General features: G+C 41.6%; 2 protein-coding genes across 3 annotated transcripts in view; both read right to left on the minus strand.

Annotated features, from left to right (window-relative positions):
* NFATC2 (nuclear factor of activated T cells 2) overlaps positions 1–441 on the minus strand; it is a 97,177-nt gene extending 96,736 nt beyond the window's left edge. The window contains exon 1 of the mRNA XM_062589282.1: positions 368–441. The gene's annotated coding sequence lies outside the window, so the exon portion shown is untranslated. The remainder of the gene's footprint in view (positions 1–367) is intronic.
* A 13,451-nt stretch (positions 442–13,892) lies between these two features.
* Positions 13,893–24,503, minus strand: part of ATP9A (ATPase phospholipid transporting 9A (putative)) — a 65,432-nt gene continuing 54,821 nt past the window's right edge. The window contains exons 24-28 of one of the 2 annotated variants that reach the window (XM_062589028.1): positions 24,429–24,493; positions 23,440–23,548; positions 22,095–22,152; positions 19,934–20,137; positions 13,893–18,794 (exon numbers count right to left, since the gene is read on the minus strand). In XM_062589028.1, coding sequence (XP_062445012.1) covers positions 18,658–18,794; positions 19,934–20,137; positions 22,095–22,152; positions 23,440–23,548; positions 24,429–24,493 — 573 coding nt within the window. In that variant the 3' untranslated portion in view covers positions 13,893–18,657. Of the gene's footprint in view, positions 18,795–19,933; positions 20,138–22,094; positions 22,153–23,439; positions 23,549–24,428; positions 24,494–24,503 lie in introns of those variants that run through there. The other variant, XM_062589029.1, reaches the window with a different exon arrangement.

Raw genomic sequence — 24,503 nt, forward strand, 5'->3', positions numbered from 1 at the left:
GGGCAGGTAATGGAAGGGTTAAGCGGCCCAGAGGTTAGTAAGCGAGACTCCTCTGTGCTGGCTTGGAAGGGGAGAGTCCCTCTGGCTGAAGTTTAAAGGAGGTTTCTCCAGACAGATTTGTATCGCCTTTGTAGAGTGCTTCAAACCAAACCTAAACCCAGTTCCGTCCCTTCCCCAAGGGACCTTCTCGCCACGAACCCTCCCTGCCTACCAAGCGGAGCTGCCTGCGAGCGAGTGTAAAAACCAGCAGAATAAACCACCTGGGCAGAAGAGCCAGCAGCGCAGATCCCCCCCGGGAAAGGGAACAGGCACAGGAGGGCACACGCACAACACCCAAACACAGAGCATAGAAGGAGTAAGACCCTACCTTGATCCATAGACCTCATGATGTGGTGGTAGTGTACCAGCCTGCAGGCAGTTTCTCTCTGCATCAGGAATTAGAAAAAAAAATCAATAGCAGGAGAAAGAAAAAAAAAAATCTTCTTTAAACCATGTTCAACCAGTGCTGCCCAGACAGAGGGAACCCCTCTTGCTTGCCTCCTCCGTAAGCGCTTGGAGGTGCAAAGAGGGATCCGAACTGGGCTGAGCTTGTTCCTGAAGTGAAGTCAGTTCTCTGCTCTGAGATGAGGGTTACTAGAGAGGGAAAGGCCACTTCCTTCCCTGCTCCGAGTGTTTATAGTCTTTGAATGCTGTAAAATAACGGGATTCCCTCACTGTTTCCTCCTGTTTATCCCAGTGCCATGGAAACCCCTGGATCGCCTCCATCTCCCAAACTGAGGGCTTTCCTGCAAACTTCACACTCAGGAATCCATGACGTCTCCCAGCTCCGGGCCAAGGCAGCTCTGCGGCTTTCTCAGTCTGCAGCACAAGCACTTAATTGTTGAGCAGAAAGTTAGAGAGCGAGAAAGAAAGAAATATGGATGATGTTAAAAATCCCAGTGTGTGCTTTTTAAACAAAACTTGCAGGCACTGCAAAACCTTTCAAAGCAACGGGGCTTCTGTGCAGAAGTTTTCCTTCTTCCCAGCACAGACAAGCTCAGACAGCTGCTGATTTACCTTTGAATAAATCATTCAAAAATACTCAAGTCCCAAGCTTATATTTATGTCTTTATATTTGCCAGCACACTATTAATATCAATCGTGTTATTGGCCCAGGCTTTGGCTTCTAATTACCACTGGTTCAATTCTTTACCTAGACGATGAAAAAAAAAATGGTTAATTTGTTTAGTGGCGTTTCACAGCACTCTGTTGCTATTTTTAGACCCATTTAGAAAGCGAGAGGAGCAACCCCCTGGCTTTCCACTGATACACGTGGAGCTTAGCAAGAATGAAATAGCCAAGGAAGCCTCCGAAACCAAGACAACCCATGTGTGTTTACAAGTACTATGTATAAACAGGAAAATAAAGCAAAAGAAAACAGGAAAATAAAGTCAAAGATATCGTGAAGTGTGTGCTGTCTTACAAGGTATAGTTTTCACTGTTAATGTTAACAAGCATCTGCCTCTTGATTCTTTCCTGGATGCAGTGGCTACATGCAACTGGACTTGCATATATTTTTTTCCAGAAGAGATCAAGAGTTCAGATATATAAAATGCTTCATCTGGGACCTTGACAGCTCTGCAGTTTCTCAGAATTTGTGTATAATCCAACCAATCTTCAACATTTACATTTTAAACAGGGATGGCTGTCGGGGTCAGAGTCTCGGGTAGCAACCGGGAGTGAGTCACTTTGCAGATGGACTTGGCGTGGAGCTGCACGGAGGGCTGGCTGGCACCCGCATGACATTTCCATTTTTCACTCCGAGTCCCAAAATCGACTCGAAGGAGGTATCACAATCAAACTTTCTGCTTCTCGAGTTTGTTGTCTTGCAGGCTAGCAACTGCAGGCCGGCCAGGGAAACTCAGCACACCTCACTTTCCTAGCCTTTGTCATTTTTGGACACGCTGAGGCGGAAATACCTTCCCCAGCTCCACGGGCCTGTTATGCAATGCACTTCCACCGAACCCGCACGGTGTCGGGGAGCCAGCTCTCCAGGGACTTCACGCTGACCCGCGTATCTAACTCCAGCTCACTAAGATGCACAACCCCCCGCTGGAAGCTCCCCCGGCGGAGACGGCCCCCCGGCCACCCCAGCACCGCCTCCTACTTAATCACAGCCCCGCGCCGCGATGAGAGCTGCCTGGGGACCTGTCAGTCCCCTAAGAGCGGCTCTCTGGAAGCCTCTTCCTTCCACGCCGCATAAGCCCCCACGCCGTTAGGGGCCGCGGACGCCTTTCGCTCTCCGAGCAGTAGGGCAGTTAGCAAGCTTTGCCTTTCGACCACTTTGCAGCGGTTTGCTGTCGGTTACTCCAAGCCAGGCTCAGCAGAACCATCCCCTGAGCCCCAGGGACTTACTGCAGTGGGCCCAAAAAGGCAAAAAAGAACCTCTTTGCCTCAAAACCTAGGGTCCTATCTAGATACTCTGTGTCTTAACAGCCCTCCAAACTGACCGCTTTGAGGTCACTCTATGCATGAGAGGAGACCCCGCCGAAGCACCAGTGCTGCTCCTCCAGCAGCACGTGGCCCTCGCTGTCTGCAGATCGCTGTGCCTTTTAACGAACGCTACGTTTCACGCCTGCTGAAGCCTAAAGCCCGTTCATTCAGCGCGCTCTCCGAGCAAGCTCAAGACTAGACCCACTATTTGCATTGGTTGCTGCTTTAAAGTGAAGTTGGAGCAACCTGATCTCTACTGAGAAACATTAAGGGGAACTGCAGGTGACTGCTTTGCTCGCAGAGGAGTGCCCAACCTCCTGACCTCCCTGCCTCCCCCCAAACCCATCCACCCCCCATCACCATCCCATCACACATAATAACTGCACTGGGAAAAACCAGGGGAGAAGAACGAGGGAGGGTTAACGTTAAAGTAGAGTTGAGGGTAAATAACTAAGGAAGGGGTGAGCTAGAAGGGCAGCTGGGTGCAGGGGAGGGGGGAGAGGAGAGCAGCTGGGGGGAGGTGTGGGCACCGCGGTCTGCCAAAGGGTATCCCAGAGCGAGCGGAGAATGGGCTACCCCGACGGAAAGCTTCGCCTCCTCCCACGCTGAGCTATAATCGGGGGAGCAGTCCCAGCTCAGCGGTTATGGCACACAGGTTGGCTTCCCTAGTCTGGGCCGTTTAAAAATACAATGTCTTTCTTTTAATAGCTCAGTTTGATCGGCTCCCGCTAGTTCACATGACAGGGTTTTCCTAAAATATCTTCTTCCACCAAGTTTTTTCCAACTTAAAAATGCTGAATCCTGCTACCCAAATTAAACTCAGTGCGAAGTGAAAAAAAAAAGAAGAAAAAAAAAAAAAAAGAAAAAGTGAAAGAGGGCTGGCGGCAGCCTCGGTACTGCTAGCATTCCCCAAACCAGCATATGACACAACTGTAAGATTTCCAAGGCTTTTGGAGAGTTCAGCGAGAGAATCGTGTCCTCCATTGGCTGCAGCTTCGCGGCTGAGTTAAACTTTCCTGATGGAACCTTTCTCCATCTGGCTGCTGCTCCCAGAGCTTTGCGAGTGGCCATGGAGGAGAAGGGGGATATAGTTCAAGTCTTATATAACTGTACAAGCTGGATGCGGGGGCAGAGACTTTCCCTAGAAACGAGAGATTTTTATATATATATAGTTATTTTTAGCTTCCTTTTCAAAGGAAGGCCAAATACCTCCGACTTTCCTTTGCTTTCTTATTTTGGTATCACTAAGGGATTTTATTTTTGGAGGTAAGGAGCTATTTATAGCTAATATTTATAGCTATTTATTCCCTCTTTAGGAGGACACTTCCTCTGCCTTTGAGGGGCACATTCTGGACCGCATCCCTAAGCCCCCAAACCAGCCCCATCTCCCCCCTGTGCACAGGGCTCCCTCCGAGATTCACCGAGAGCAGACTGGGCTTTCTGGGACACAGGAGAAAGCGTATCTCCCAGCCAAGGGGGTAGCTCTGAGGAGTGATGCTGTCACCGCGACAGCCCCTGGCCAAGAGCCTTGCAGGAGACTGAGCAATGCACTCGCTGCCTGGACCGAGGTGCAGAGAGCAGGGCCGGGGCATCGCCCTGCCCCAGGCTGGGGCCGCTGTGCAGCCCACTGTGGATGGTGCCCGCAAAGAAAGTCTCCCTGGCCAGGACATTTGCAATAAAACCAAAATGGCAGGTTTTTTCCTTTTTTTTTTTTCTTTTTCTTTTTTTTTTCTTTTTTTTTTTCTTTTTCTTGTGCTCTCCAGGAGATAAGGCATCAAGGCTTCCTGAGGATGTACTCTCAGGCCAGTGGGGCAGCTAAACCCAGGGTTTATCATAATAGACTTCATGGAGACATCTCTATTTTCCACTTGCAAAGGTATTTCAGGCTCACAGCAACAATAAGTATTTTTGACAAAAGCTCATCACCCTTCCAAAGTAAATACAACTCTCCCTGAACCTACCATCACATACAACGCACTCCTGAGAACAACCTCAACACGTTGAAGGCATTAAGCAGAGCTGTGCCTAAACACCAGATTTATACACTCTGGGTGCATCTTCACTGCAGCTAACCTGGACTCCCAAACAGAGCCAAATGAGCATCAAATAATTCGACATCTGCAGCTTGGCCTGCTTAAGTAATGCAAAGTGGCATTTCCCTCCTTTTTCATGACAGTCCTAGAGCACTATGACTACAGAAAACATGTTACCAACTTAAACTTACTTCTGACAATGCACTTGTCTGAATAACATATTCAGTCACTTAATTAAGTTACAAACGGAGTGTCTGATCTTGTAATGAGCTCCACGTGGCTTGGGGAATCCACCCACATACAGCTCTCAGAGAAAGACTGGAACTAGAACTGCTTGAATTTTTCCCATCAGAACATTTTTTCCAAATGAGAAATAGCTTTTCATCTAAAATGAAAATTGGTTGAAATTTTCTGTTTTTTCAATAAAATCCAATAAACTGAAGGGCTATTTTTTGAGTTAAAGTAGTTAAAAGAAAAAAAAAAAGGAGACAGAACTGGCTTTTAGTAAAAGGGTTCTTTTTTGAAAATTAAAAATAATTTTTATAAGTGAAGAATGATTTTTTTTTCAACAAAGGCAGTTGTAGAAAACAAAACCACAAATAAAAAAGATATTGAAGAAAGTGTAAAGAAAATTCTTTCTCTTCCCTCTCCCCTGGAAATTTTCCTGTAAAGGGAAAAATAGATGTCTTTCAACTCACTCGTAGAACAATAAGGCTCCATTCTCGCTGTCTTCAGTTAGGCAGCTCTTGAATTAGAGTCTTATTATGAGACCAGGAGGATTTAATTATTTTAACTGGCCTGATATAATACCATCCTAGGCTACAATTTTCAAATTTACCTACTACCATGTCTGTCTCCTAGAAATATTTAAGACTGCAGCCAGTGAAGTACACCTGCAGAGCAGTCACAAGGCTGCTCATAACTGCTTGTATATGGAAACGTCCAACACCTTCACGTCAGATTATCTGTGAAAGAAGCATCAGCTCTGCACCAGCAGCAGTAGGAAGAGCGATTCTGGTCCGCAGCCTCCTGAAGGACTAGACTTCCTTTTTCTTTCTCATACACACAAGACTCTGAAAAGGAGATAAGCTGCCCCATCAGATGGATAGAAGGGAACAATCTTCTCCCCAGGATTCCTTTTTTTGACCTGAACCAGACATTTCCTATAATATGCCAAGTGCTGTAACACTCCTGGAGATTCATCTTATGGGGGCACAGAAATAGATTCTGCATTAACCACCAACACATAACCACATACACATGGGCTGAAGACAAACCCAACCATTCAGCAGAATCCAAAAATATAGAGATGAGCAAAGTCAAAGAAAGTGTTATGAGGAACAAAATGGAAGAGGCAATCCCATCACCTTCAGAAGATCCTGGGGAGCACATTTGCACAGTGCTTGAAAGGAGCCACTTCAGGGAAGTTTCTGCTCATGGGAGGATGAGGGGCAAGTCAGCCAGGAAAAGCAATGTTTCTGGAAGGTACAAGCGGATAGTGAACTTTGCAAGCAGGATTCAAATGTGACAACTTAGAAATAAAAGCAATAAATTCATTTACTGGATGTAAACAGCACTAGATCTATTCCAAATCTGAAATTCACTTAGGGCACTCTGATTCAGCAAACATGTATGAAGAGAGATGTTTATACTCCATGATTTATGTTTTCATCTAAACATCAAACACTGTTTTCAGGGAACACTTAAGCTCTCCAGATTGGCACTGCTTTACAAACTACAATCAATGATTAGTTAACAGCCTCAAGTCTCTTCGCAAACAAGCACATAGGATAAAATTGAACTATATTTTTCTTTAACATCAAGGCTAATTAAAGAACAACAACAAAACCCCTGGATGTGGCTATTGAGATGCTTGTTTCTTGCTGAAGATATCTTGTCTTGAAGATCATAACACCATAGTTTGTGTTTAGTTCTTTTTTTGGTTTTGCTTTCTATGGTTTTAAGTTACGGTTCAGAGAAAGAAAGAGTGCCAAACAGAGCAATTGCTTGCTAGAATAATTAGGAGGAACATCAGCCATGTCTGGGTGTTGGAGAGGTGCTTCTCTGCCGGGAAGGCAAGTAAAACACTTTTTTCTATTTACCTTTCAGTGCTTAGGTCACTGTAACCGCAGTTGCCAGGCGTCATTTCGAGAGCGGATCCCCAACAAGAGCTATGCATGAGAAGTGCCTGCACAATTCTTAAACTTCTTAAAGCTGGATTTTTAACCTCATTGAATTGTTACCTGGGAATTTCCCATTACTAATCAATCGGTTTCCCCAGCCAGACACCTCAGCTGCCCCTTCCCATGGAGTTACTGCAGAGAACGAAAGCATGAATTTGAAGAGGTCCTTCTGACTGCAGGGAAAATGAACACTCTTCCCTGCTACTCGTTTCAGGAAGACTGGGTTCAGATCCCGCCGAGGCACACGTGAGCATGCATCAGACGCTTCACAGTTCTCAGCCTGGACCTTCCTCCAAAGCCCCACAGAGCAGCAAGCATCCACTCCAGCAGGGCTGGGGATTAGGTCTTACGCAGCAGTGGGGTGCATGTTTGCAAAGTTTTTGAAAAGGCAAAACATTCACAGCAGGACTGATTCGGGTAGTACTTCATTTGGAAATCCCAGACCAAGGCGATGGCTATGAAACCCAGGAACCCTCAAGGAACCCTGGGACTCCGATAACTTCATCTGTCAACTCCAGGCTCAACTGGAATACACAGCTGCACTGGCAGACAACTTTCAACACACATCAAATCAAAGTCATGTTGCTCTCACTATATAATTTTTTTCATGCAAAAGTGATTCATAGTGAAGGATGATGTTCTCTAGGGGTTCTAAAGACAGAATTTCACCTATTTTCGGCTAGATTCCACGTATAAATAGATGACATTAGTTTCATTTGCTCTAGGACAGGAACTGTTTTATTAATTATAACAACAATGGACTAATCCAGTTAGATACCTGTAGAGTAGGTTTGGGATGGAAACACTGATGCAGTCACATTAGCGACATCACACGACAGCTAAACTAACTAATGATAAAAACAAAAGGTTAATGACTGTTTTGAAAAGGTAGTGCTACCCCTTTAATAACACCACCAGGATGAGGGCATCTGATATTATATCCTAAATACAATTTACGATTCATTACTGTGGCACTGGCCACACCCGGCAGCTAATCCAGAACTTTGCACATTTAATGAACTTCATACTTGAAATATGCAGCCTGTAAAATCTGATTTACACTGTTGTTAAAATGGTTCGTGTTTGAAGGAAAATATATTTTAAAGTATGTATTTGTGTACATTTTTTTCCTAAAAAACCCAAACCTAGTCATTAATTTACCCCAAAGCATATAAAATGTTCCCTCCAGCATAATTTCTAGTGCAGTATTTCTTTCAGCACCTCAGATTTAGTTGCTATGTTTCTTCAGGAGCAACTGCATTCAGTTATACAAGGAGTTAGAAAGCCCTCAGAATGTAATTGTAGGTACTTCAGACAGTAAGTTAACTTGACAAGTCAGTTCATGATAGAGTCCAGAGTCTATAATTACTACTTACCTGCCACCATCATAAAAATGCTGCATTAGGTCAGTTCTTGCTTGAGCCATACAAGAGGTACCTCGCAATTCTAGTTCATTCAGGCGTGTTAGGATTTTATTGGATGTTAACACCTGATATTTCCTTCAGGCTCTGGTTTTACTGAATGCTTTGCCACATTATATTCTTCGAAGCTGGAATGGCAACAGGAGCTGAAAGAAAGAGGAGTGGGAGCACTTATAAATCACTTTTCTGCGTGATACCCTCGCAGTGAAAGATCACAGAAAGACACATGGGCAGGTGAAGGAAATAGCTGTCAGTCAGACATGAAATACAAGATGTTTCTTTCTGTTGAGGACGATCTATGGTGAACACTGCACCTGTAAAAATTAGTTCCACACTTCAGTAACAAAGACTCACAAGTACTAAACTCAGACTTAAACAAAATTGGCCAAAATCAGTAGAGGTGTGAATAAGCATGGCCTGTTTATAGTTTACACCAGCCATAGATCTTTCACCAAAATATGAGCACTTTTTTCAATGTTAATTTTGGAAGGATTTTTCTCCCTAAGAATTGCAAATAGCAACTTCATTTAGCAAATTTGTTTTCTGGAGCATTTCTCCTCAAACAAAGAAAAGATCAGATGTTAAAATCTGATCATCAAGAGGCTTGAGACTTCCTAGAAGCAAAACTGAGCAGCTTCAGATCAAACTTTAGTCTGTAGAGAGGTGCCTGGGAAATTCTGGCACTAGTTTCAACCTAAAATGTAAACTGTCACTTGGGTTAATTTATCTGGACCCAGCTAAAAGGCAGCAATGCATCTTGATGAATAAATAAAAGGGTACTAAAGATTGGAAAGATGTGTATCCAGAGAAGGCCAAATAGATGAGGGGTTGATAATGTCTAACCTTGGCCTTTTAGAAATCTCTTTTTTGTTTTATAGCCCAGCTGTCAAAGTGGAGAAGGTCCAAGTTCCTATGCCACACTGTGAATCACTGATAAATGCTGCTTTAGTATAGTTAACAGCAGACAACGATAGTGGAGAACCTATTTAAAACCGGCCTTCTCCTCCTCCAGGGATTTCACTTACCTTGAAAACAGACAAGTAGAGATAAAGGGAGAAAGCAGTGCCAGTTTCCAGATCACAATTTAGGGGGAAAATCTGCTTGCTCTTCTCTAACTTTATTCACTTTCAATGTTAGAACCACCTTTCTGCTTGTCATTGGGCTTGAAGTAATTGTTCCGGGCTACAATGAAGACAAGACCATGTATTAAGCACTTAAAACTACATTATTAAACATCAAGATTTAACTTACTCCAGTTATTTTTAAAGATTAAATTGAGAAAAGGATCTTGTGCAGATCAAGTGAGTTGGAAACGCATCCACAGGCATAGGCAGTAGCTGTGTATGTACACATGGATATCAGGCGTGACCACGGAGTGGCTGACACCTGGGATGCCACGCAGTGAGTGCAACGGGAAGTTAACCTTCTCTGGGAAAAACTTGTGCTTAGGTCTCACTAGGTTTGCTAACCGCTAGTGCGGCTCCAGCAGCGAGAGCTCTCATCACCGTGCTGGAGGCTCCCTCCAAGGGAGCCTTGGCAAGAGAGTGGTTAAAATGTTGGCTGGTCTTCACTAGGGCTCTGAAATTTTACAGCTCATGGTGGGCTGGTTGTCAAATGTAAGGAGAACAGGATGGAGTCTAATAGGGGTGCAGCTGGAGAGCATAATAAATGTTTCCAGAACAGTCTCTAGGGAGAAGTAAGATCCTACCTTGCATGGGCCAGCAGAAGAGCGCTGGCAGTGCTGTTAGCCCAACAGCAAGCTGATACGCTGTTTCACTCTCCGCTGCAAGCCAGAGGTCTCTTCTCAAAGGTCCTATTCTGCTTAATTCTTGAAACATGATCAAAGGTAATAAATGTGGTAACAGTAACCCTTACGAGCTTCCAGCTCCACACAGTGCCCTGAACAGCCCAAGAGAGCCGACTGCCACGCGGGACCTTCCTTATCAAGGATTACAGCGATGGCCCGTAGTGTGCTGCCATACAGGACTGCAGCCATAGCAACGGCAGATGCCGAACGCGGTGATTCACTGGAAACCACTTGGTCAGAAAGGAGACGTTGTCCAGCAGAGGCTGTCATGAATGTCCAAATGCTGATCCTTATAAATGTGCCTTTTATTCAAAACCTTAATTTCAAATTTACAAAGGATGCAAAGGAATTCTGCTTCTGTGCACAGCGTTCCTTATAGCAGGCTCAACACCAGGCGGCATTTCTTTCCAGTGTTGTTACATCATTGCTATTGAAATAGGTACCGTGCTTCATCAAGACCATTACGTGGCATCAGTGGCATTTTATATGACAATCTCACTGATGCAAAGCTTATTCTCATTTTAAATAGTAATCCCAATCACTTGCAGTTTGCATCACTTTCTGACAAATTACACACCAGCAAAATCTGCCCCAAGACAAAATGAAGCAGAAGTGACATGTCTTAAAAACGTAAGAGCCAGACTTCTAGCACACGGTAGAGCTTCATCTCAATGCAGAGAATATAAAGCCTAGAGCAGAGCTGTAACTCAGCTTTTGGGGAACAGACATACAGCACACACATAAATACAGCACTTGCGGTAACTGTAGGCTCAGAAGACCCCCCCCTTGCCACGTGCCCAACAAGGTGTGCGCTTCGGCAGTAATTCTGAGCTCGCTAAGCAGAATCCTGCAGCATAATCAATTCACCTCTACTCCTACTCTTAGCTTAAATGGTGGGCAGCTCTACTTTTACCCTGGTAAACAAGTTTCTGGATGTAGTTAAGCTACTCGGAGTGTACATTTAAAATAAAATCTGTTTCACATAAAAGGACAAATGAGAATGACTATTACCCCCATCTTTAATGCGCTAAATTCTTTTGCACAGATTGTTCTTGTTACTACTTCTTTCTGTGAGAGACTCCGAACAGCACACAATATTCCTCCTTACGTGCACAGTTGCAGCAAGCCAAGAGAAGGAGGCTTTAAAGTGGGAATGCAATGATTTTAAAGCTCTTTTTTGTAACCCCCTCACTTAGTAATAGCTAGGTCTTAGGCCACAAAGGGAGAAAAAGCAGAAGAGGGAAGGACATCTGAGGAAGGCCGGATCGAGCAACTTGCCGATCGTCTATGACTTTAATTACAAGAAGCAGAAACTCGGAGATTCACCACATAATCCAGAGAGTGCCACACCACCCAGAGAGTTTTGGGGCAAGGAAACACTGGCCTGCAGGTCAAGGAAGCCACAGCATCTAAACAGGCATGTCACCCCTGACAGGGTCACTCCTGACCTTTCATAGGTGCCAGACCAGGATTTAATGCTGCAAAGAACAGCTACCACACTCAGCAGAGCTTTTGCTTGTATTATACTTCTACTGTTGCAGCAAAGTATTTCCACAGTTAACTCCTGCTTACATTTTTCTGAAACTTGGTGCTTTTGCATGCAGTTGTAAAACATGCAGCACAGACGTAATTTAAACCTGTAATTCAAAATGCAAGATGGAGGCACCCAGCAAAAATTCTGCATAGAGGTTTATCAGTCTCTATGATACAGAGCTTCAAAAAAAAAAAATTTTTTTTAAAGGTTGCAATCTCATTCCAAATTTAAGACAAGACATCTAAATAATTTGTGGAGTAAGTACCTCTCCTACAGGATTGACTTCAACGTTTAAAGTGAGGAGAAAGCCTAATAGTTGAAAAAAGGAAATCATTTTGCATTCTGCACTCTGCCACAGGTTTTGGGTACAACCTAGGGAGCCCAGGCTCCGTCTGCCACCGTTTCCTACCTGAGACATGGGAATAGGAGCACTCGCCTTCCTCTGGTGACACTGACATTGAATGCCATGTATCTACAGGCAATGTAGATAGACAGCTGTCAGTACTTGACAAATTAGGAGGAAAAGGCAGAGGGCATATTAACAAGGTTTTCCGGTTCCCCATATGTTTTAAAGTGAAGAGAAACTACTATATGTTTTAATGCAACACATAAGGCACACAGCCATAAGATAACCGATTACCAGTCAGTACCGATCCTTTTCTTTTCCTTCTTTCTCTTTTTTTTTTCCTTTTTTTTTTTTTTAAAAAAAGAAGGACACCAGTGTATAATACAACCATAACTTAAAAAATAAGGCCACTGGCATTCTTTGGTAAAGCCCAGGCTGAAAGCTTATCCCAGGATGTGTGATCTTCCAAAAATCTGCCAACCCCTGCAGTGTTCAAACTTCTTGAATGACCACAGCCACATGAAGAATGAAATAAAATCCCAAGGAAATCTTTGACATTTCTACTATTATGCAATGTTTGGGTGAAAAAAAAATGCAGAAATTCTTCTTCCCTTTCCAGAGTGAGTTTAGAAAATCTATTTCTAGCTTTTTTTAATTACACATTTCACCATTAAAAAGAAACCGTCCATAAATTAAAAGAACCACTAATTAGGACTTATGTAACCCATTTAAAATGGGAAATTGGTAACACTTGGGAGTGAAATCCGTTACTGTAATTTCTGGAGTCTACAGCATTTATTTGATGTGCGCAAACATCACAAAAAAAGATTTAATATTTGCATTAACTATTTTACCACCTCAAATTTGTTAGGCATGAGAAAGGTTAAGATGCTGGCATCTGCACTGTATAGAATCTAAAAGAAAAACTTTTTCATGAGACTTTAACTGAATTTATAATCACTATTTTAGTTAAATATTGTCTCCTAAGTTATAGACTGTCTTTACCCAGTTCAATGAGAATGTTTACAAATATTACGTTTTGATAGAAAATTATTGCATTATGTTCATAATCAAAATTTTTGAACTTTGGAGAATATTCAGTTTCATATTTCTTCCTGTTCCCACTGCTTCTGATACAAAAGCACGGCAGCCAGAGCTATCAGTGTGACTACTGTTGTGACTATGGTAAAACAAGTTCCTTAAACATTCAAGTGATGAGAACATGCTAAAAATAGCTGTTCCTAATGATATTGCATCATTGTTTTTCCAAAAGAAGCACGTATATTTTTCAAGCAAAAGGCCTGATCCTCCTAACTCCCACCAGTGGGTTTCACCATTAGCTGCTAGGTTCTCCACAATTGGGGTTACACCAGTTTAAAAAAGTGTAAGGATAATCTGGCCAGTATCTTCCTAAATGAGCTGAGGCTCTCAAAATTGAATTTTCAAACGGGAGTGTTAAAAAAAAAAAAAAAAAAAAAAAAAAAAAAAAAAAAAAAAAAGCCCAGGGACAGTTGGGTACTCTGGGACTAACTGGTTCTAGAAAATGCGTAAGTGAGACAGGCAATCCCAGGGCTGAAGTTCCACCTAGCGGTCAAACTCGCGAGGTCCTCGGTACGTGACTCTCTCTACCCACTTGTCTGGGAGCACAGGAGCACAGGGAAAAAGGCACAGAAGGACACACGCAGGGTGAGCACCCTTCCTATTGCCAAATTTTGTTCTCCACAGAACTACTCCACATCATTAAACCACCAGAAAGAGCCACGATGACCTGCAGAAAGGAACTTTGCAAGAAGTAACTATCGATAAATGACAGCAAAAGCTGCCATTTTAAAACTTTTATATATATATTTTATATCTATATTAAGACTGCTAGAAAGCTGTTTCTAATGGAGATACTCTAACAAAGCATAACATCACAGGTCTACGCTGACCAGTAGAGAGTACTGATCACTGCTCAGATGTGTATTTCCCATCTAGCCAAAAGGGGCACAACACAACTTAACCTATGTATTTAAATTCTGCCAAAGTACATCTTGGACTGACTGCACCAGGACTAACTCAGGTGCATCATATGTGATATATATGGACGAAATAAAGAAGTTGCATAAAATTTATTTTTCCACCTTGTTTTACAACATTCCCTTTTAAGTTCTTACACATCTGCAACATACAGCTCCACAGAACAATAAATAATTGGCATTCATATTTCTCTTGAATCAAGAGTATTTACATGTTGTTTAACTAGACAACAGGTACAAAACATTGGCATCACAGTAAATATCATTTTGACACCAGAATCCATTTCCTCAATTAAAAATTAAATTAAATTAACATTTTTAAAACAATTTTAACAATTAAAAATATTTTAAAAGGCATAAGTACACAAGTTGTGGTAGGCAGTAATAATGGACCATACTGGCAAAGCTGTAGAACCCAGGATTTTATACAAATCAAATACTATTAATTACACAATAATTAAAAATAAATAAATAAAATAGCCCATCCATCTCACCCTGAAGACTCCAGTGAGAAATGGATCGGGCCTTAGTCATGCAGCTGTGGAGATGAGTCAGCTCCCACCTGAACAGCTGTGTGCAAAGGACTCGTGATGGTGAGCTGCATGCAATTAGTAGTTCACGTATCTGGCTGAGAGCACCGCATGTGCAAACTAAGGATTTATGCGTTGCATTATGAGCTGAGCTAAACCACCACAAACAGGACAAGCTCGGTGGCATTTCCAGGTGTAAGCAACATAGGGGAGGAAACACATATAAGAGTTAAAGAAAAATAAAGAGGATGACAGCACACCTTGAATTACTGCAGGGATGAAGAACAGGACAGGGTTTGTCCCAAAACCTGTGTGTTAACCAACCACAGAAGAAACAAAGCAAGGCAGATACCTTCCCAAAGCTGCTGCGGGAGCACGAGCCCACTGGGTGACATACGCTGCTATTCCACAGCATCATCTGCAGCAGTCGCAAAGCACACAAGTTATATGACCTGCTACAGTACACCAAACATTGAAGCAAAGGAACAAGAACTCAAAATAAATTCAAAGAACAAGACATTACATAGAAGAGGAAATCTGCTTCACTCTGCACGAGTTATGAGCATACTAGAAGAAAAAGATGCAATTAATTTCCAGCAAATAATACATTTATTCAAATGTGCAGTATGAACATATGCATTAAATTTTGCTTTTAAAAACATTTTTAAAATAACTTAAGGGAAATAGTGTTATAGACAAAGTGCTAAGCACGAAAAATACAATTGTTTGACTCTTGCTGTTTGTTAGATTGCAGTTTTAATTTTATGATTGCTTTAAAAAAACGCAATGCGTACCCAGAGAGAATCATAGAATGGTGGAGATTGCTTCCTGGATTTACAACCTTGTGCAAAAAACTAGCTGCAAAGGAACATAATCCCCACCCCAAAACACAGCTACAGATTACTATCAATGCCACTAAATATGAGTTCCTTATTAAGGTTATGATTCAATAAATATTACTGAAATCACAATTCACTCCCTTTCTTGCTATAAGCTAGTATTTTGCAAATATGGTCCACTCAGTGTAAACTGTATTGACTTCAGGAAACAGTGAATTCTACCATATATACTTCTCAAATATTTACATACAGTATCATGGCGCTGTTGCTGCAGGACATTTAACTACTAACACACAATAGATAAGGACAAGGTTCTTACAAAGATGTATACTGTCATTTATCTTCCAAAGGACAAGAGAGACTTGACTGGTCTGTCACAAGAAGCTAAAAAAAAAAATCTCGACTGTTATATTTAAATCTACTTAAATCAAATATTGATTGGGGAATCCAGAGCATCTGCAAGGCTGACACTATCCAGAACTGTAGCAAGTCACGACAAAGACAACATTAAGAACTTTTTTGGCAAAGTGGCAAAATTCACGAAAAGCTGATAGTCTGATTCTTCCACAACAGGGCTCTTCAGGCTCCGCTTCTCTTCTGTCAGACAAACCATTTAAGAATATGGGACTTTCAGGGCCTTTCCCACTTTGTACATGTGAAAGGGGTGGATTTTTGTCTTGGAAGAATTTAGAAGAGAAAGGCAAATTTTAAAACCATTACTGAAAAGATGAATTCCAAGAATTAGCTCAGTATTAGCTAAGTTTCCTTAGTCACTAGGTTGTTTTTAAAGGTGGTTGCTAAGTTTTAGGACCCCACAGAAGAGCCTAATCAGAAGAGAGCACAAAAAAAACCCCCATTGTTCTAGATCTAAGTGTTTGCTGTTCTTATTCCTCAAGGATTTTGAAACGTAACTTTCTAAATTAAGCACGCAGAGAAGACACACTGGAACTAGCCTTCTTTTTGACTACTACAACTCTCAGGCCACTCTGCCATCTAAAACAGAAATTCCATTCCCAAAGGGAATGCAATAGTACCTATCACCTGTATTTATACGATTGACTCTTCTCTGGAAAAGCAGAAAAGCAAAGGGAAGAGAAATAAAAGGACACAAATAAATACGGTAGGAAGGAACTGTGTATGCTTTTTGCTTTTTCTCTAGATTTGCTGGAGGGCCACTGAAAAAGCAGTGTCCAATGAGAACAGGAGAAGCTGCTAATTTTGCCGTCTTCTCAGTTCAGTATGTTTCCTATAAATAAATAATAAAGCAAAAAGCCGAGATATCCACAGTCTGTGAGGCCTTTTGGATGACAGAGAAATAGAGTCACTAGCAGAGTGGCTATTAAGAGAAGAAGGCTGAGGGAGAGCATCAGATCTACACCACAGAGGGCAGGTTTGCTCCAGGGAAGAAAGGTGGCAGCAGAAGGGCACAGAAGGACACAGCACCCTTTGGTCCACTGTCCCAGACACCGTTGCTATTTATTCTCTAGGTTTCTTTAGGGAAGCTGTCTACCCTTCCTGAGAGTTTCCCCTCACACAAAATGACATGGGCACAAGGACTTGCACCTTCCTCTGCCCCGAGCCATGTGCATAATGAAGCACACCCAATTCTTCTCCAAATCTTTTGGAACTTGCTTCACTTCATCTTTGATATTTATTCACAGTACTTTAGAGCAAGGAACGCAGGCCAGGTTGTACAAAACATTCCTTAAAGCAGTCACCACAAACCAGCCACAAAAAGCATGGCTTTTTAGATCTGAAAATTCAATATGTATTACACTGGGTCAACAGAGACACCAGCTCTTCTTTTAAAATGACGCTCCCATTTTCCACCTTGATTTTCACAGCAGAACTTTTTAAGCAGTGTTGTGCTGCTTGTGACAGTGGGATGTCTGCAGCAATGGCAAGACAAGTTGGTGCTGTTGGTGCTCCATTAGGGTGGTCTAGCATGACTCAAAGAAGCCAAAGGAGCTTCTGCTCCTCGTATCAGCACAGTTTCCCTGAGCAGGTGTTTAGAGAGGAGAAGGAAGCTCAGGCTGCTGGAATCCACCACTCCTGGCCTCTCTGCACTGCCTACCAACCAGGTACAACAGCAGGTTTTATGACATGCGAATGAGGCAGCAAGCAACTAATTTATCACAGAGTAAAGAGCTTAGAGTCTAAAGACTTAGATGAGACTGATGGTCACTAAAAGCTCATCCACATTCAACCCTTACAGGTTCCTTTAATTCACTGTCATTCTCCTGAGCAGTCTGTATACGTGCTGTTTGTAACATGGGTCAATGCTTATGATAAAAACAAAACTCAGCAAGTTTTTGGAAGGTTAAAAAGAAGAAAAGTCCAATTTGCTCTGCACACTGGCCTAGCACCCATGGTTTGGCCTCTGAGCTTGCCTCGCTGATTCAAGCTTGGTTTTTAGAGCAAACAAGTTCTCAAAAACTGCCTCTCTGCAGAGACTGTATTATGAACAACATCCACCTAGGAGTGCCTCAGCTTATTTGCAGCTCATCTTCACTATTTCATCCTAACAGGAAACAGATTTTGTGTAGCTGTGTGGAGCAGCAGCTCCATGACCTTTCCTTTCAGTCTCCAAGGATTCAAGACATGTCTGCTGCATTGTCTGCAGAGCCGTACGAGTCACTTCTCACGTTGTCAACACATTTTAAGGCTAATCAGCTGCAAATTTCTTTCCAACAGGGGTTTTTAATTTAAATAATTTTCTCCTATACAAATAAATATACAGCTATTATATCACCAGCTCCTTTTATCAGGAAGCACAAAAGCTAAACAAAACGGAATTTTCTTGACTTTGGATTACATTTCTCTGTATTTATCAATGTCTGGATACCACCAAAAACACTAGATTGACTACAATTCAACTGAAGGAAAATCTCAAACAGGCTTAGATTCTCAAATGTGTGTAGATCTGGCATGCTAGTACGCTGTTATGAGAACGGCATGGCACAAATCAGAAACTGGCTGTCAGCAATACAGTGCATCACCTACAGTAAGGGCTTTCCAAAATAGAGAAAGAATGTACCTACTCGAATCAAAAAGATAAATAATATTAAAAAAAAACATAACACCATGTAAGGAACATCAAGATACTTAAAAAGTAACTTAAAATTTTCATCACATATAAATTCCAAGGTCATTAGCAGCTTTCAGATACTCTGCATCACACATGAGAAACCAACCATCATTGCAGTTGCATGCATCTTACCCCAATTAAGTTGAAAAAAGTGACAAAAATTGGATGAACTAACAAGAGCCTTCACTCTCCAAAAACTCCCATTTATCATTAGGTTTATGTTCCCAGCAGTTGCTTAAGTCTTTTTCAATAAAGTAGCATGTAACAGAGATTACCACGTGATCCTTACGCAAATACCAGACGTATTCAGTATAGTTACAACTACATGATTTTTGTCTCTCAGCCATGTGCAATATTTGTCTCTGGTGAACAAGGAAAGCGGCCCCTTATGACGTGAGCTTTGAATAGCTCGGGGGAGAAAACCTTCGCCTCAGGTACTTCAGGACGTAGAGGGGGAGGCAGCTCACCAGGGTGATGACAGTGACCTTCCACAAGAACGACAGAGTTGCAATGAAGTAAACATCTGTTTAAAAAAAAAAAAGAACGAGAAAAAAAAAAAGGGGGGAGGGGGAAGTATAGAATCAATGAAGATGGGAAGTACATTTGGGGAGGAGGCATAGAGAAGGAACACAACCTAACTACACTATCAGCCTCACCTTCTCCATATGCACAAAAGCTCAAAAACCATACAGTTTGATTTCTTACCCTTCTTCCCTTCTCTTTCACAAAAGATACAAATTTTCTAACACAGTCCTCATGAGATTCCAGCAAGGCATATAATTCATCATAGGCAAATACAGACACAAGCCCCATATGAAACAGGGCTATTCATCTTCTGGCAGAATTGGGCTTTCTTTAAATGCACTACTTGTATGCTGACTCCAGGAGTTCCTGTCTTCTGCTTGGCTGTTCAGTTATGGTACCTCAAAAGCACTGCAAAAATAGCTGAAGGATCATTCAAAATGGAGTCAGTATATCCATATGCAAGAGATCAGATCTTGGGAAGCATTAGGAAGTTATCCTCACTACCCTCAGGGTTTGCAGAGCTTTATGGAACAAGCAGTGACATCTTGTGGTTCCTGACGGAACACCGAAACAACCACCAGGGATCTGATATTTGCTCTCAAGAGAACCTGGAATTCCTCATTCTATTTCCTTTTGCCAGGGAAATGAAAAAAATACTAGCTCTGCTTCAGGCAAAAGAAAAGAAAAGAAAAAATCTAGCAAGAGAAGGGTCCCAGTGAAGTAAACAAAATCAGGAAGTTTTACGACGCAGCTGCTTCATCCAGTTAAAAGATGAAATCTTTCAAACCAACAAGAGAGGCTCATATTTTTAGTCTCAAGTTCAGTTTCCACCTGGAAACAAAGACCATTATTATATATGATAGTTTACATGTGGTGGAGCTCTGAAAGTAAGGGGAGATCCACTGGGCAACACACAATTTATTGACCACCTTTATCTCCTCTAGCATTTAGCTATGAGGAGGAACTATCTTTCAAGTGTCTCCAAATCAAAGAGTTTATTCCAGTCAGAACTACTGTAATTATAACTATGCTGACTTCCTCAACAGCCTTTAAACTCAATTCATACCCTTATAGTCCTATTCCTATTCAGGTCATTAAAACAACTGACTGGACTAAAGAAAAGACATTTAACCTTACCAATAAATTCATGTAAGAAGACCAGAGAAGCTATGTAGCAGGAGAGACTAAGCAGCTCAGCCACTATCATGAGCCAATGCCACGTCTGGATTGTCAGCGCCACCATCAGCAACTCGGTGAGGATCAAGGACGTGAAGGAAATGGCGACGATGTGGACAAATTCTGATTCAAAGAGGAGGAGTGCTCCATACATAATGATGCTACCTGTCAGAGAATGGAACGTTTTGATATTTTATTCGAACATCAGTCTAAGCCCTAACATCCACTGTTAATCCTGGAAAGGCTGAAACACACTCATATCCTGAGACTGTTTTTCAAGCAATCTGTTGGATTTAATGACAATGAATCAGTTACTATTTAGGAGACAGAACTGATGAGAAGACAAGGAAAAGTTACTGCAGAGGTGCCCAGACTTTTATAACAGTCTATCATATTTATAGACACATGGAGATAGGAAATTAATGCACACAATTTTGGCAATTGGAGACTTCTAACATCATGAAAATTTATCCTCCTAGAAAAGCGGTTGGTTAGTACTTGGAGGTTAAAAGATATCAATTAGATCTAAAACATATTGTGTTGCCTCAGTGCTCAAATGGAAATAAAGCGCTGAAAAGATTGGTGAATACAAGCTGACCTCTCTTTGCACTATTTTGGCCAAATTTTCTCCCCTTTACATTTTCCCCTACAAGAAGCACATACTATAGCGCTATTTATGATGCATTGTTTTATGCTCCTATTCTGGCTAGCCAGCGACGGCTCACAGCGCCTCGGACAGCCACCTGCACAAATAACTCATGCTAGCAGCATGAGTAATCCGCACCAACATCCATCACACGAGGCTAGTTTCGGAAGGGAAAACCTGCAAGTGACTAGAGCTTGAGCCACAAAGTTCAAATCCAGCTGTGAACTTTCCAAACTTTAGGGCTGCTCAAGTTTTCAGTTAGGCTCATCTCTGCTAGCAACTAGTCCAATTGTTTGGCCTGCTGTTTTCTAGTTATTTAGCACAGCAGAAGTGAAGTCACTTTAACCAAATATTGTAACCAGATAGTGGTCTTAGCTCAAGAAGAAATTTTTCAATGCATCACCCTCTGGCTTTAGATTTCCACCACTTGTGAATTTTCTGTAAATGCCTTGGCTTTGCCATCTTATTTATATAGCAACAGAAGACCACTATCCCTGTCATGGTGTTGTAACGCATTAGATTTCAAGGGATAATGTTAAGGAGTTTCATATTCTTGGCCTCACTCCCTTCTTAAGGATAGTAATATCATTTAAAATCAATAAAAATTAGCTGCTTATTCTGGCACATTTCTTCCAAATCTTGTTGATAAAGGAGTCTTGGAAAACAACAAATTTTGTCACAGGATCATATTGCCATTTTAACTTTATAGCTCAGCATTATGTGCACGTTTTCCATGATCTCCTGATTATCAGTAACAGAAAGAATTTGTGTCTGAAGTTACCTGATTAAAAAAATGAATTGAAAGAAAAGGCCTTCTCAGATATACACCCTCATTACTACCTCCACTTTCAGAAAATGGATGCATTGTAATTTAGGAATTTCTTTAGCTGTTTCAGCAGCTTAAGTAAAGTGTAAGGAATATGATCAAAAATTTGAGCTCTATTCCAGTTCCTCAATAGAAATGGCTATGAAGTAACCAGAATAATTGTCACAGCTAATAGACAAGGTTTAGGTAACACACACAAGGGAGGCTAAATCTACAGATTGTGTAGTTTGCAGTGTTAGCAACCTGTATCATTCATAGATGGGAAAACATTTTTCAAAAGAAAGGAAGATTTACAAGCTCTACTTTACAAACGGAGCAATGGAAGCACTGGAAGGAATTTGTCCAAAATTACAAAGGACGGTCCCAATAGGAAGGCATACAGTGCTCTGAACTTCTACATTGCTGCCTATGACAGTGTTGATCAGTTAACATCAATATTTAATTTTTGATCATTTCTTGCATTGGTAACACTGCCAACATTTCCTGGTCCAAAAAAAGTGTGTATATATATATATATGTACATATTCACCATCCTAGGGATGCATGGCTAGCTTCACTCCATGACTGACTTAACTTCCTATGATACAAGAAGTTAGATACTCTGCAGCAATTAATACTTACAAAGGCACAAGAAGCAGTTAATGTCTTACCTTGATAGATGCTTATCAAGACCCATATCAAAAACGTTTTGTATGACAATGGTCGCCCCTAGGGCAAGAAAAGACACAAAGTTGGAATTTTCTTTTATGAACATTCACTTACAGATCAATCCAGCAATTATTAAAAGAGTTTGAAGGCGACTTGGAAAAAATACAAAAGCCAACAACCAGCCCCGAGGCACTGTCCCTTTATTCTCATTTTTTGTGCTGCATGAGAGAGGCCTGGGACTTCAGACACTCACTGCCTGCACAGTACAGTACAGCCTCTTCCTTACTGCACACACAACTAATTCAATGTAAAGATGTCTCATGAGTCTAATCATTGTGCTGTAAAGTATGTGCATACATATGTGTATACATATATATAATGTACGTATTAATACTATATTTCTATACACACACACAAATCACATCATATTGGAGGCAGACAGGTTTTAAAAAAGAGCACCTCCAGCCAGCACAACTAAACCAGTACAGAACCCGCTACATTTCAACCAGGCCTGCGGACGGCTGCAGAATTAGTGGCTTATGACATCAGAGACAACTTGCAAGTGAAACCAGATGGGGACTTATCCAGGCTGTTGGAAAAACAGGCTTTGCTTCTGAAAGTATCTGTTTAACAGAAATCCTTGAGGGAAAGGATCTGCTGAAGACTCAGTCCACCCTTTCCTTCAGTTAAGAAGGATGTTCCCAGTCCACATACCCTAGATACTCAAAACATTTTCCAGGGAGAGTGGGGGCAGGGAGAAAACAACATTGAAAACAGAAAACCAAAATGCACCAAGGACAAAACTTACCTTCCTGATATTTCTATGGTTAATATTAAATACATTTTTTTTTGTTTAAAGAAAAAGACCTCTCTTTCATGCTAATGCAACAAAAAACACACAAAAAATCTTTAGATCTCTTTAGATCATACTTACAACAATTTTCCATTCCAGAAACTATGTGATAATCTCCTCCTCTACATCAAATGAGTAGATCCCTTTCCCTACACTTCCCCTCTTTTCTGGCTTTAGGATAGTGCCATTTGCCCAACAATTTCTCCTCCCACTTTATTTTGGAACAAATTGGCAATATTAAATCCTTAGAATAACCCACAGAATGGAACTTCCATTTCCCAGCTGTTTCTAATAAATTGTATTTCATATAGCATTCAACAACAAACTCTAAGGAAATCAAGCTGTATCTCTTAACTCAAGTTTGCCTTTAAAAGAATTTTGCTTGAAAATGTATGATAAAGTTCCATATATACAGATAATATATTCAACTCTTCTACAGAAGGTCCTAAATCAAGACAGATATCTTAGAACAGAGAAAGAAGAGTCTTCCAAACCTTAAGAAGATCTTTGTAGAGCTCTGGGTACAACATAGCAACTTCAGACTTAACATCCTTGTCCAGGACTAGAGAAAACACTGGAAACATCGTGTAAATTGTGGAGTATCTAGGAAGAAGGTGGAAAACCACAAAGTTATCTAAGGATTAGATGAACAAATAGAAATGCTAGCCTCCAGAAAGGAAACAATACTCTCAAAATCCTGAACACCACACATTGTAAAAATCTGCAAATGTAACACATGCATTTGCATGTAGGAAAAACCTGCAGTATTTGCTTTGTGAATAACTTTTGATTAGAAACATTCTGAGGTGGATGACTGATTCAGGTTGCAACTACTGTAACAAGTTTATTAATGAGTCTGCGACAGACCAACCCCACCCCAAATGCTGCTCCTCAGTTCAGGCTTGGGGGGCTTTTTGCATCAGAAGGGAGTGGGGATGAATTGCTGTGCCTTTTTTTTTTAATTAATTAAGTGCTTGATAGCATGTAAAACTACGTGACTGCAAGTGAAACACCTTTGTACTTCACACTGCAGCAGATTCCTTCTGTTGATGAGCCCAGGTGAGGGTGCCCAGGCCAAGCATGGCTGGGAGTGAGAGGCCATGGGATATCTTCACCTCCTCGCTCAGGGAGTATCCGGCACCACCGGCTCCCTGTGGGCTCCCCAGCGCTGTGATATGACTGCCCCTCTGCTTCATGCTAGGGCTGAAGAACCTCCTCCTGGAAGAGTAGCTTGATGTTACTTTCTGCTATTCTGAATCAGACCAATTTTCCTTTTGGGAAAGCTGCTAGAAAGGTTTGCAATGCCTCAGCACCTTCGCTCAGTGCAGAGGAGTGGGAAGGAGATAAGGATCACACCCCCTCTTCCAAGGAGCGTTGTGAAACACTCGGAGCACAGCTGGGCATGCCCTGCATGTTAAGTAGCCAAAATCTATTCATTATGCAAAGGTTTTCCACACTATTAATAAAAGAAGCAAGCTCTTACCCAATGATGAGAAAGCCCTGGTAGAGAGGAACTGAAGCAAAGTAAAATACTGATGAGAAAACAGCCTAGGAAAGA

This window comes from Rhea pennata, chromosome 16 (genome assembly GCF_028389875.1).
Source record: "Rhea pennata isolate bPtePen1 chromosome 16, bPtePen1.pri, whole genome shotgun sequence".
Lineage (NCBI taxonomy): Eukaryota > Metazoa > Chordata > Aves > Rheiformes > Rheidae > Rhea > Rhea pennata.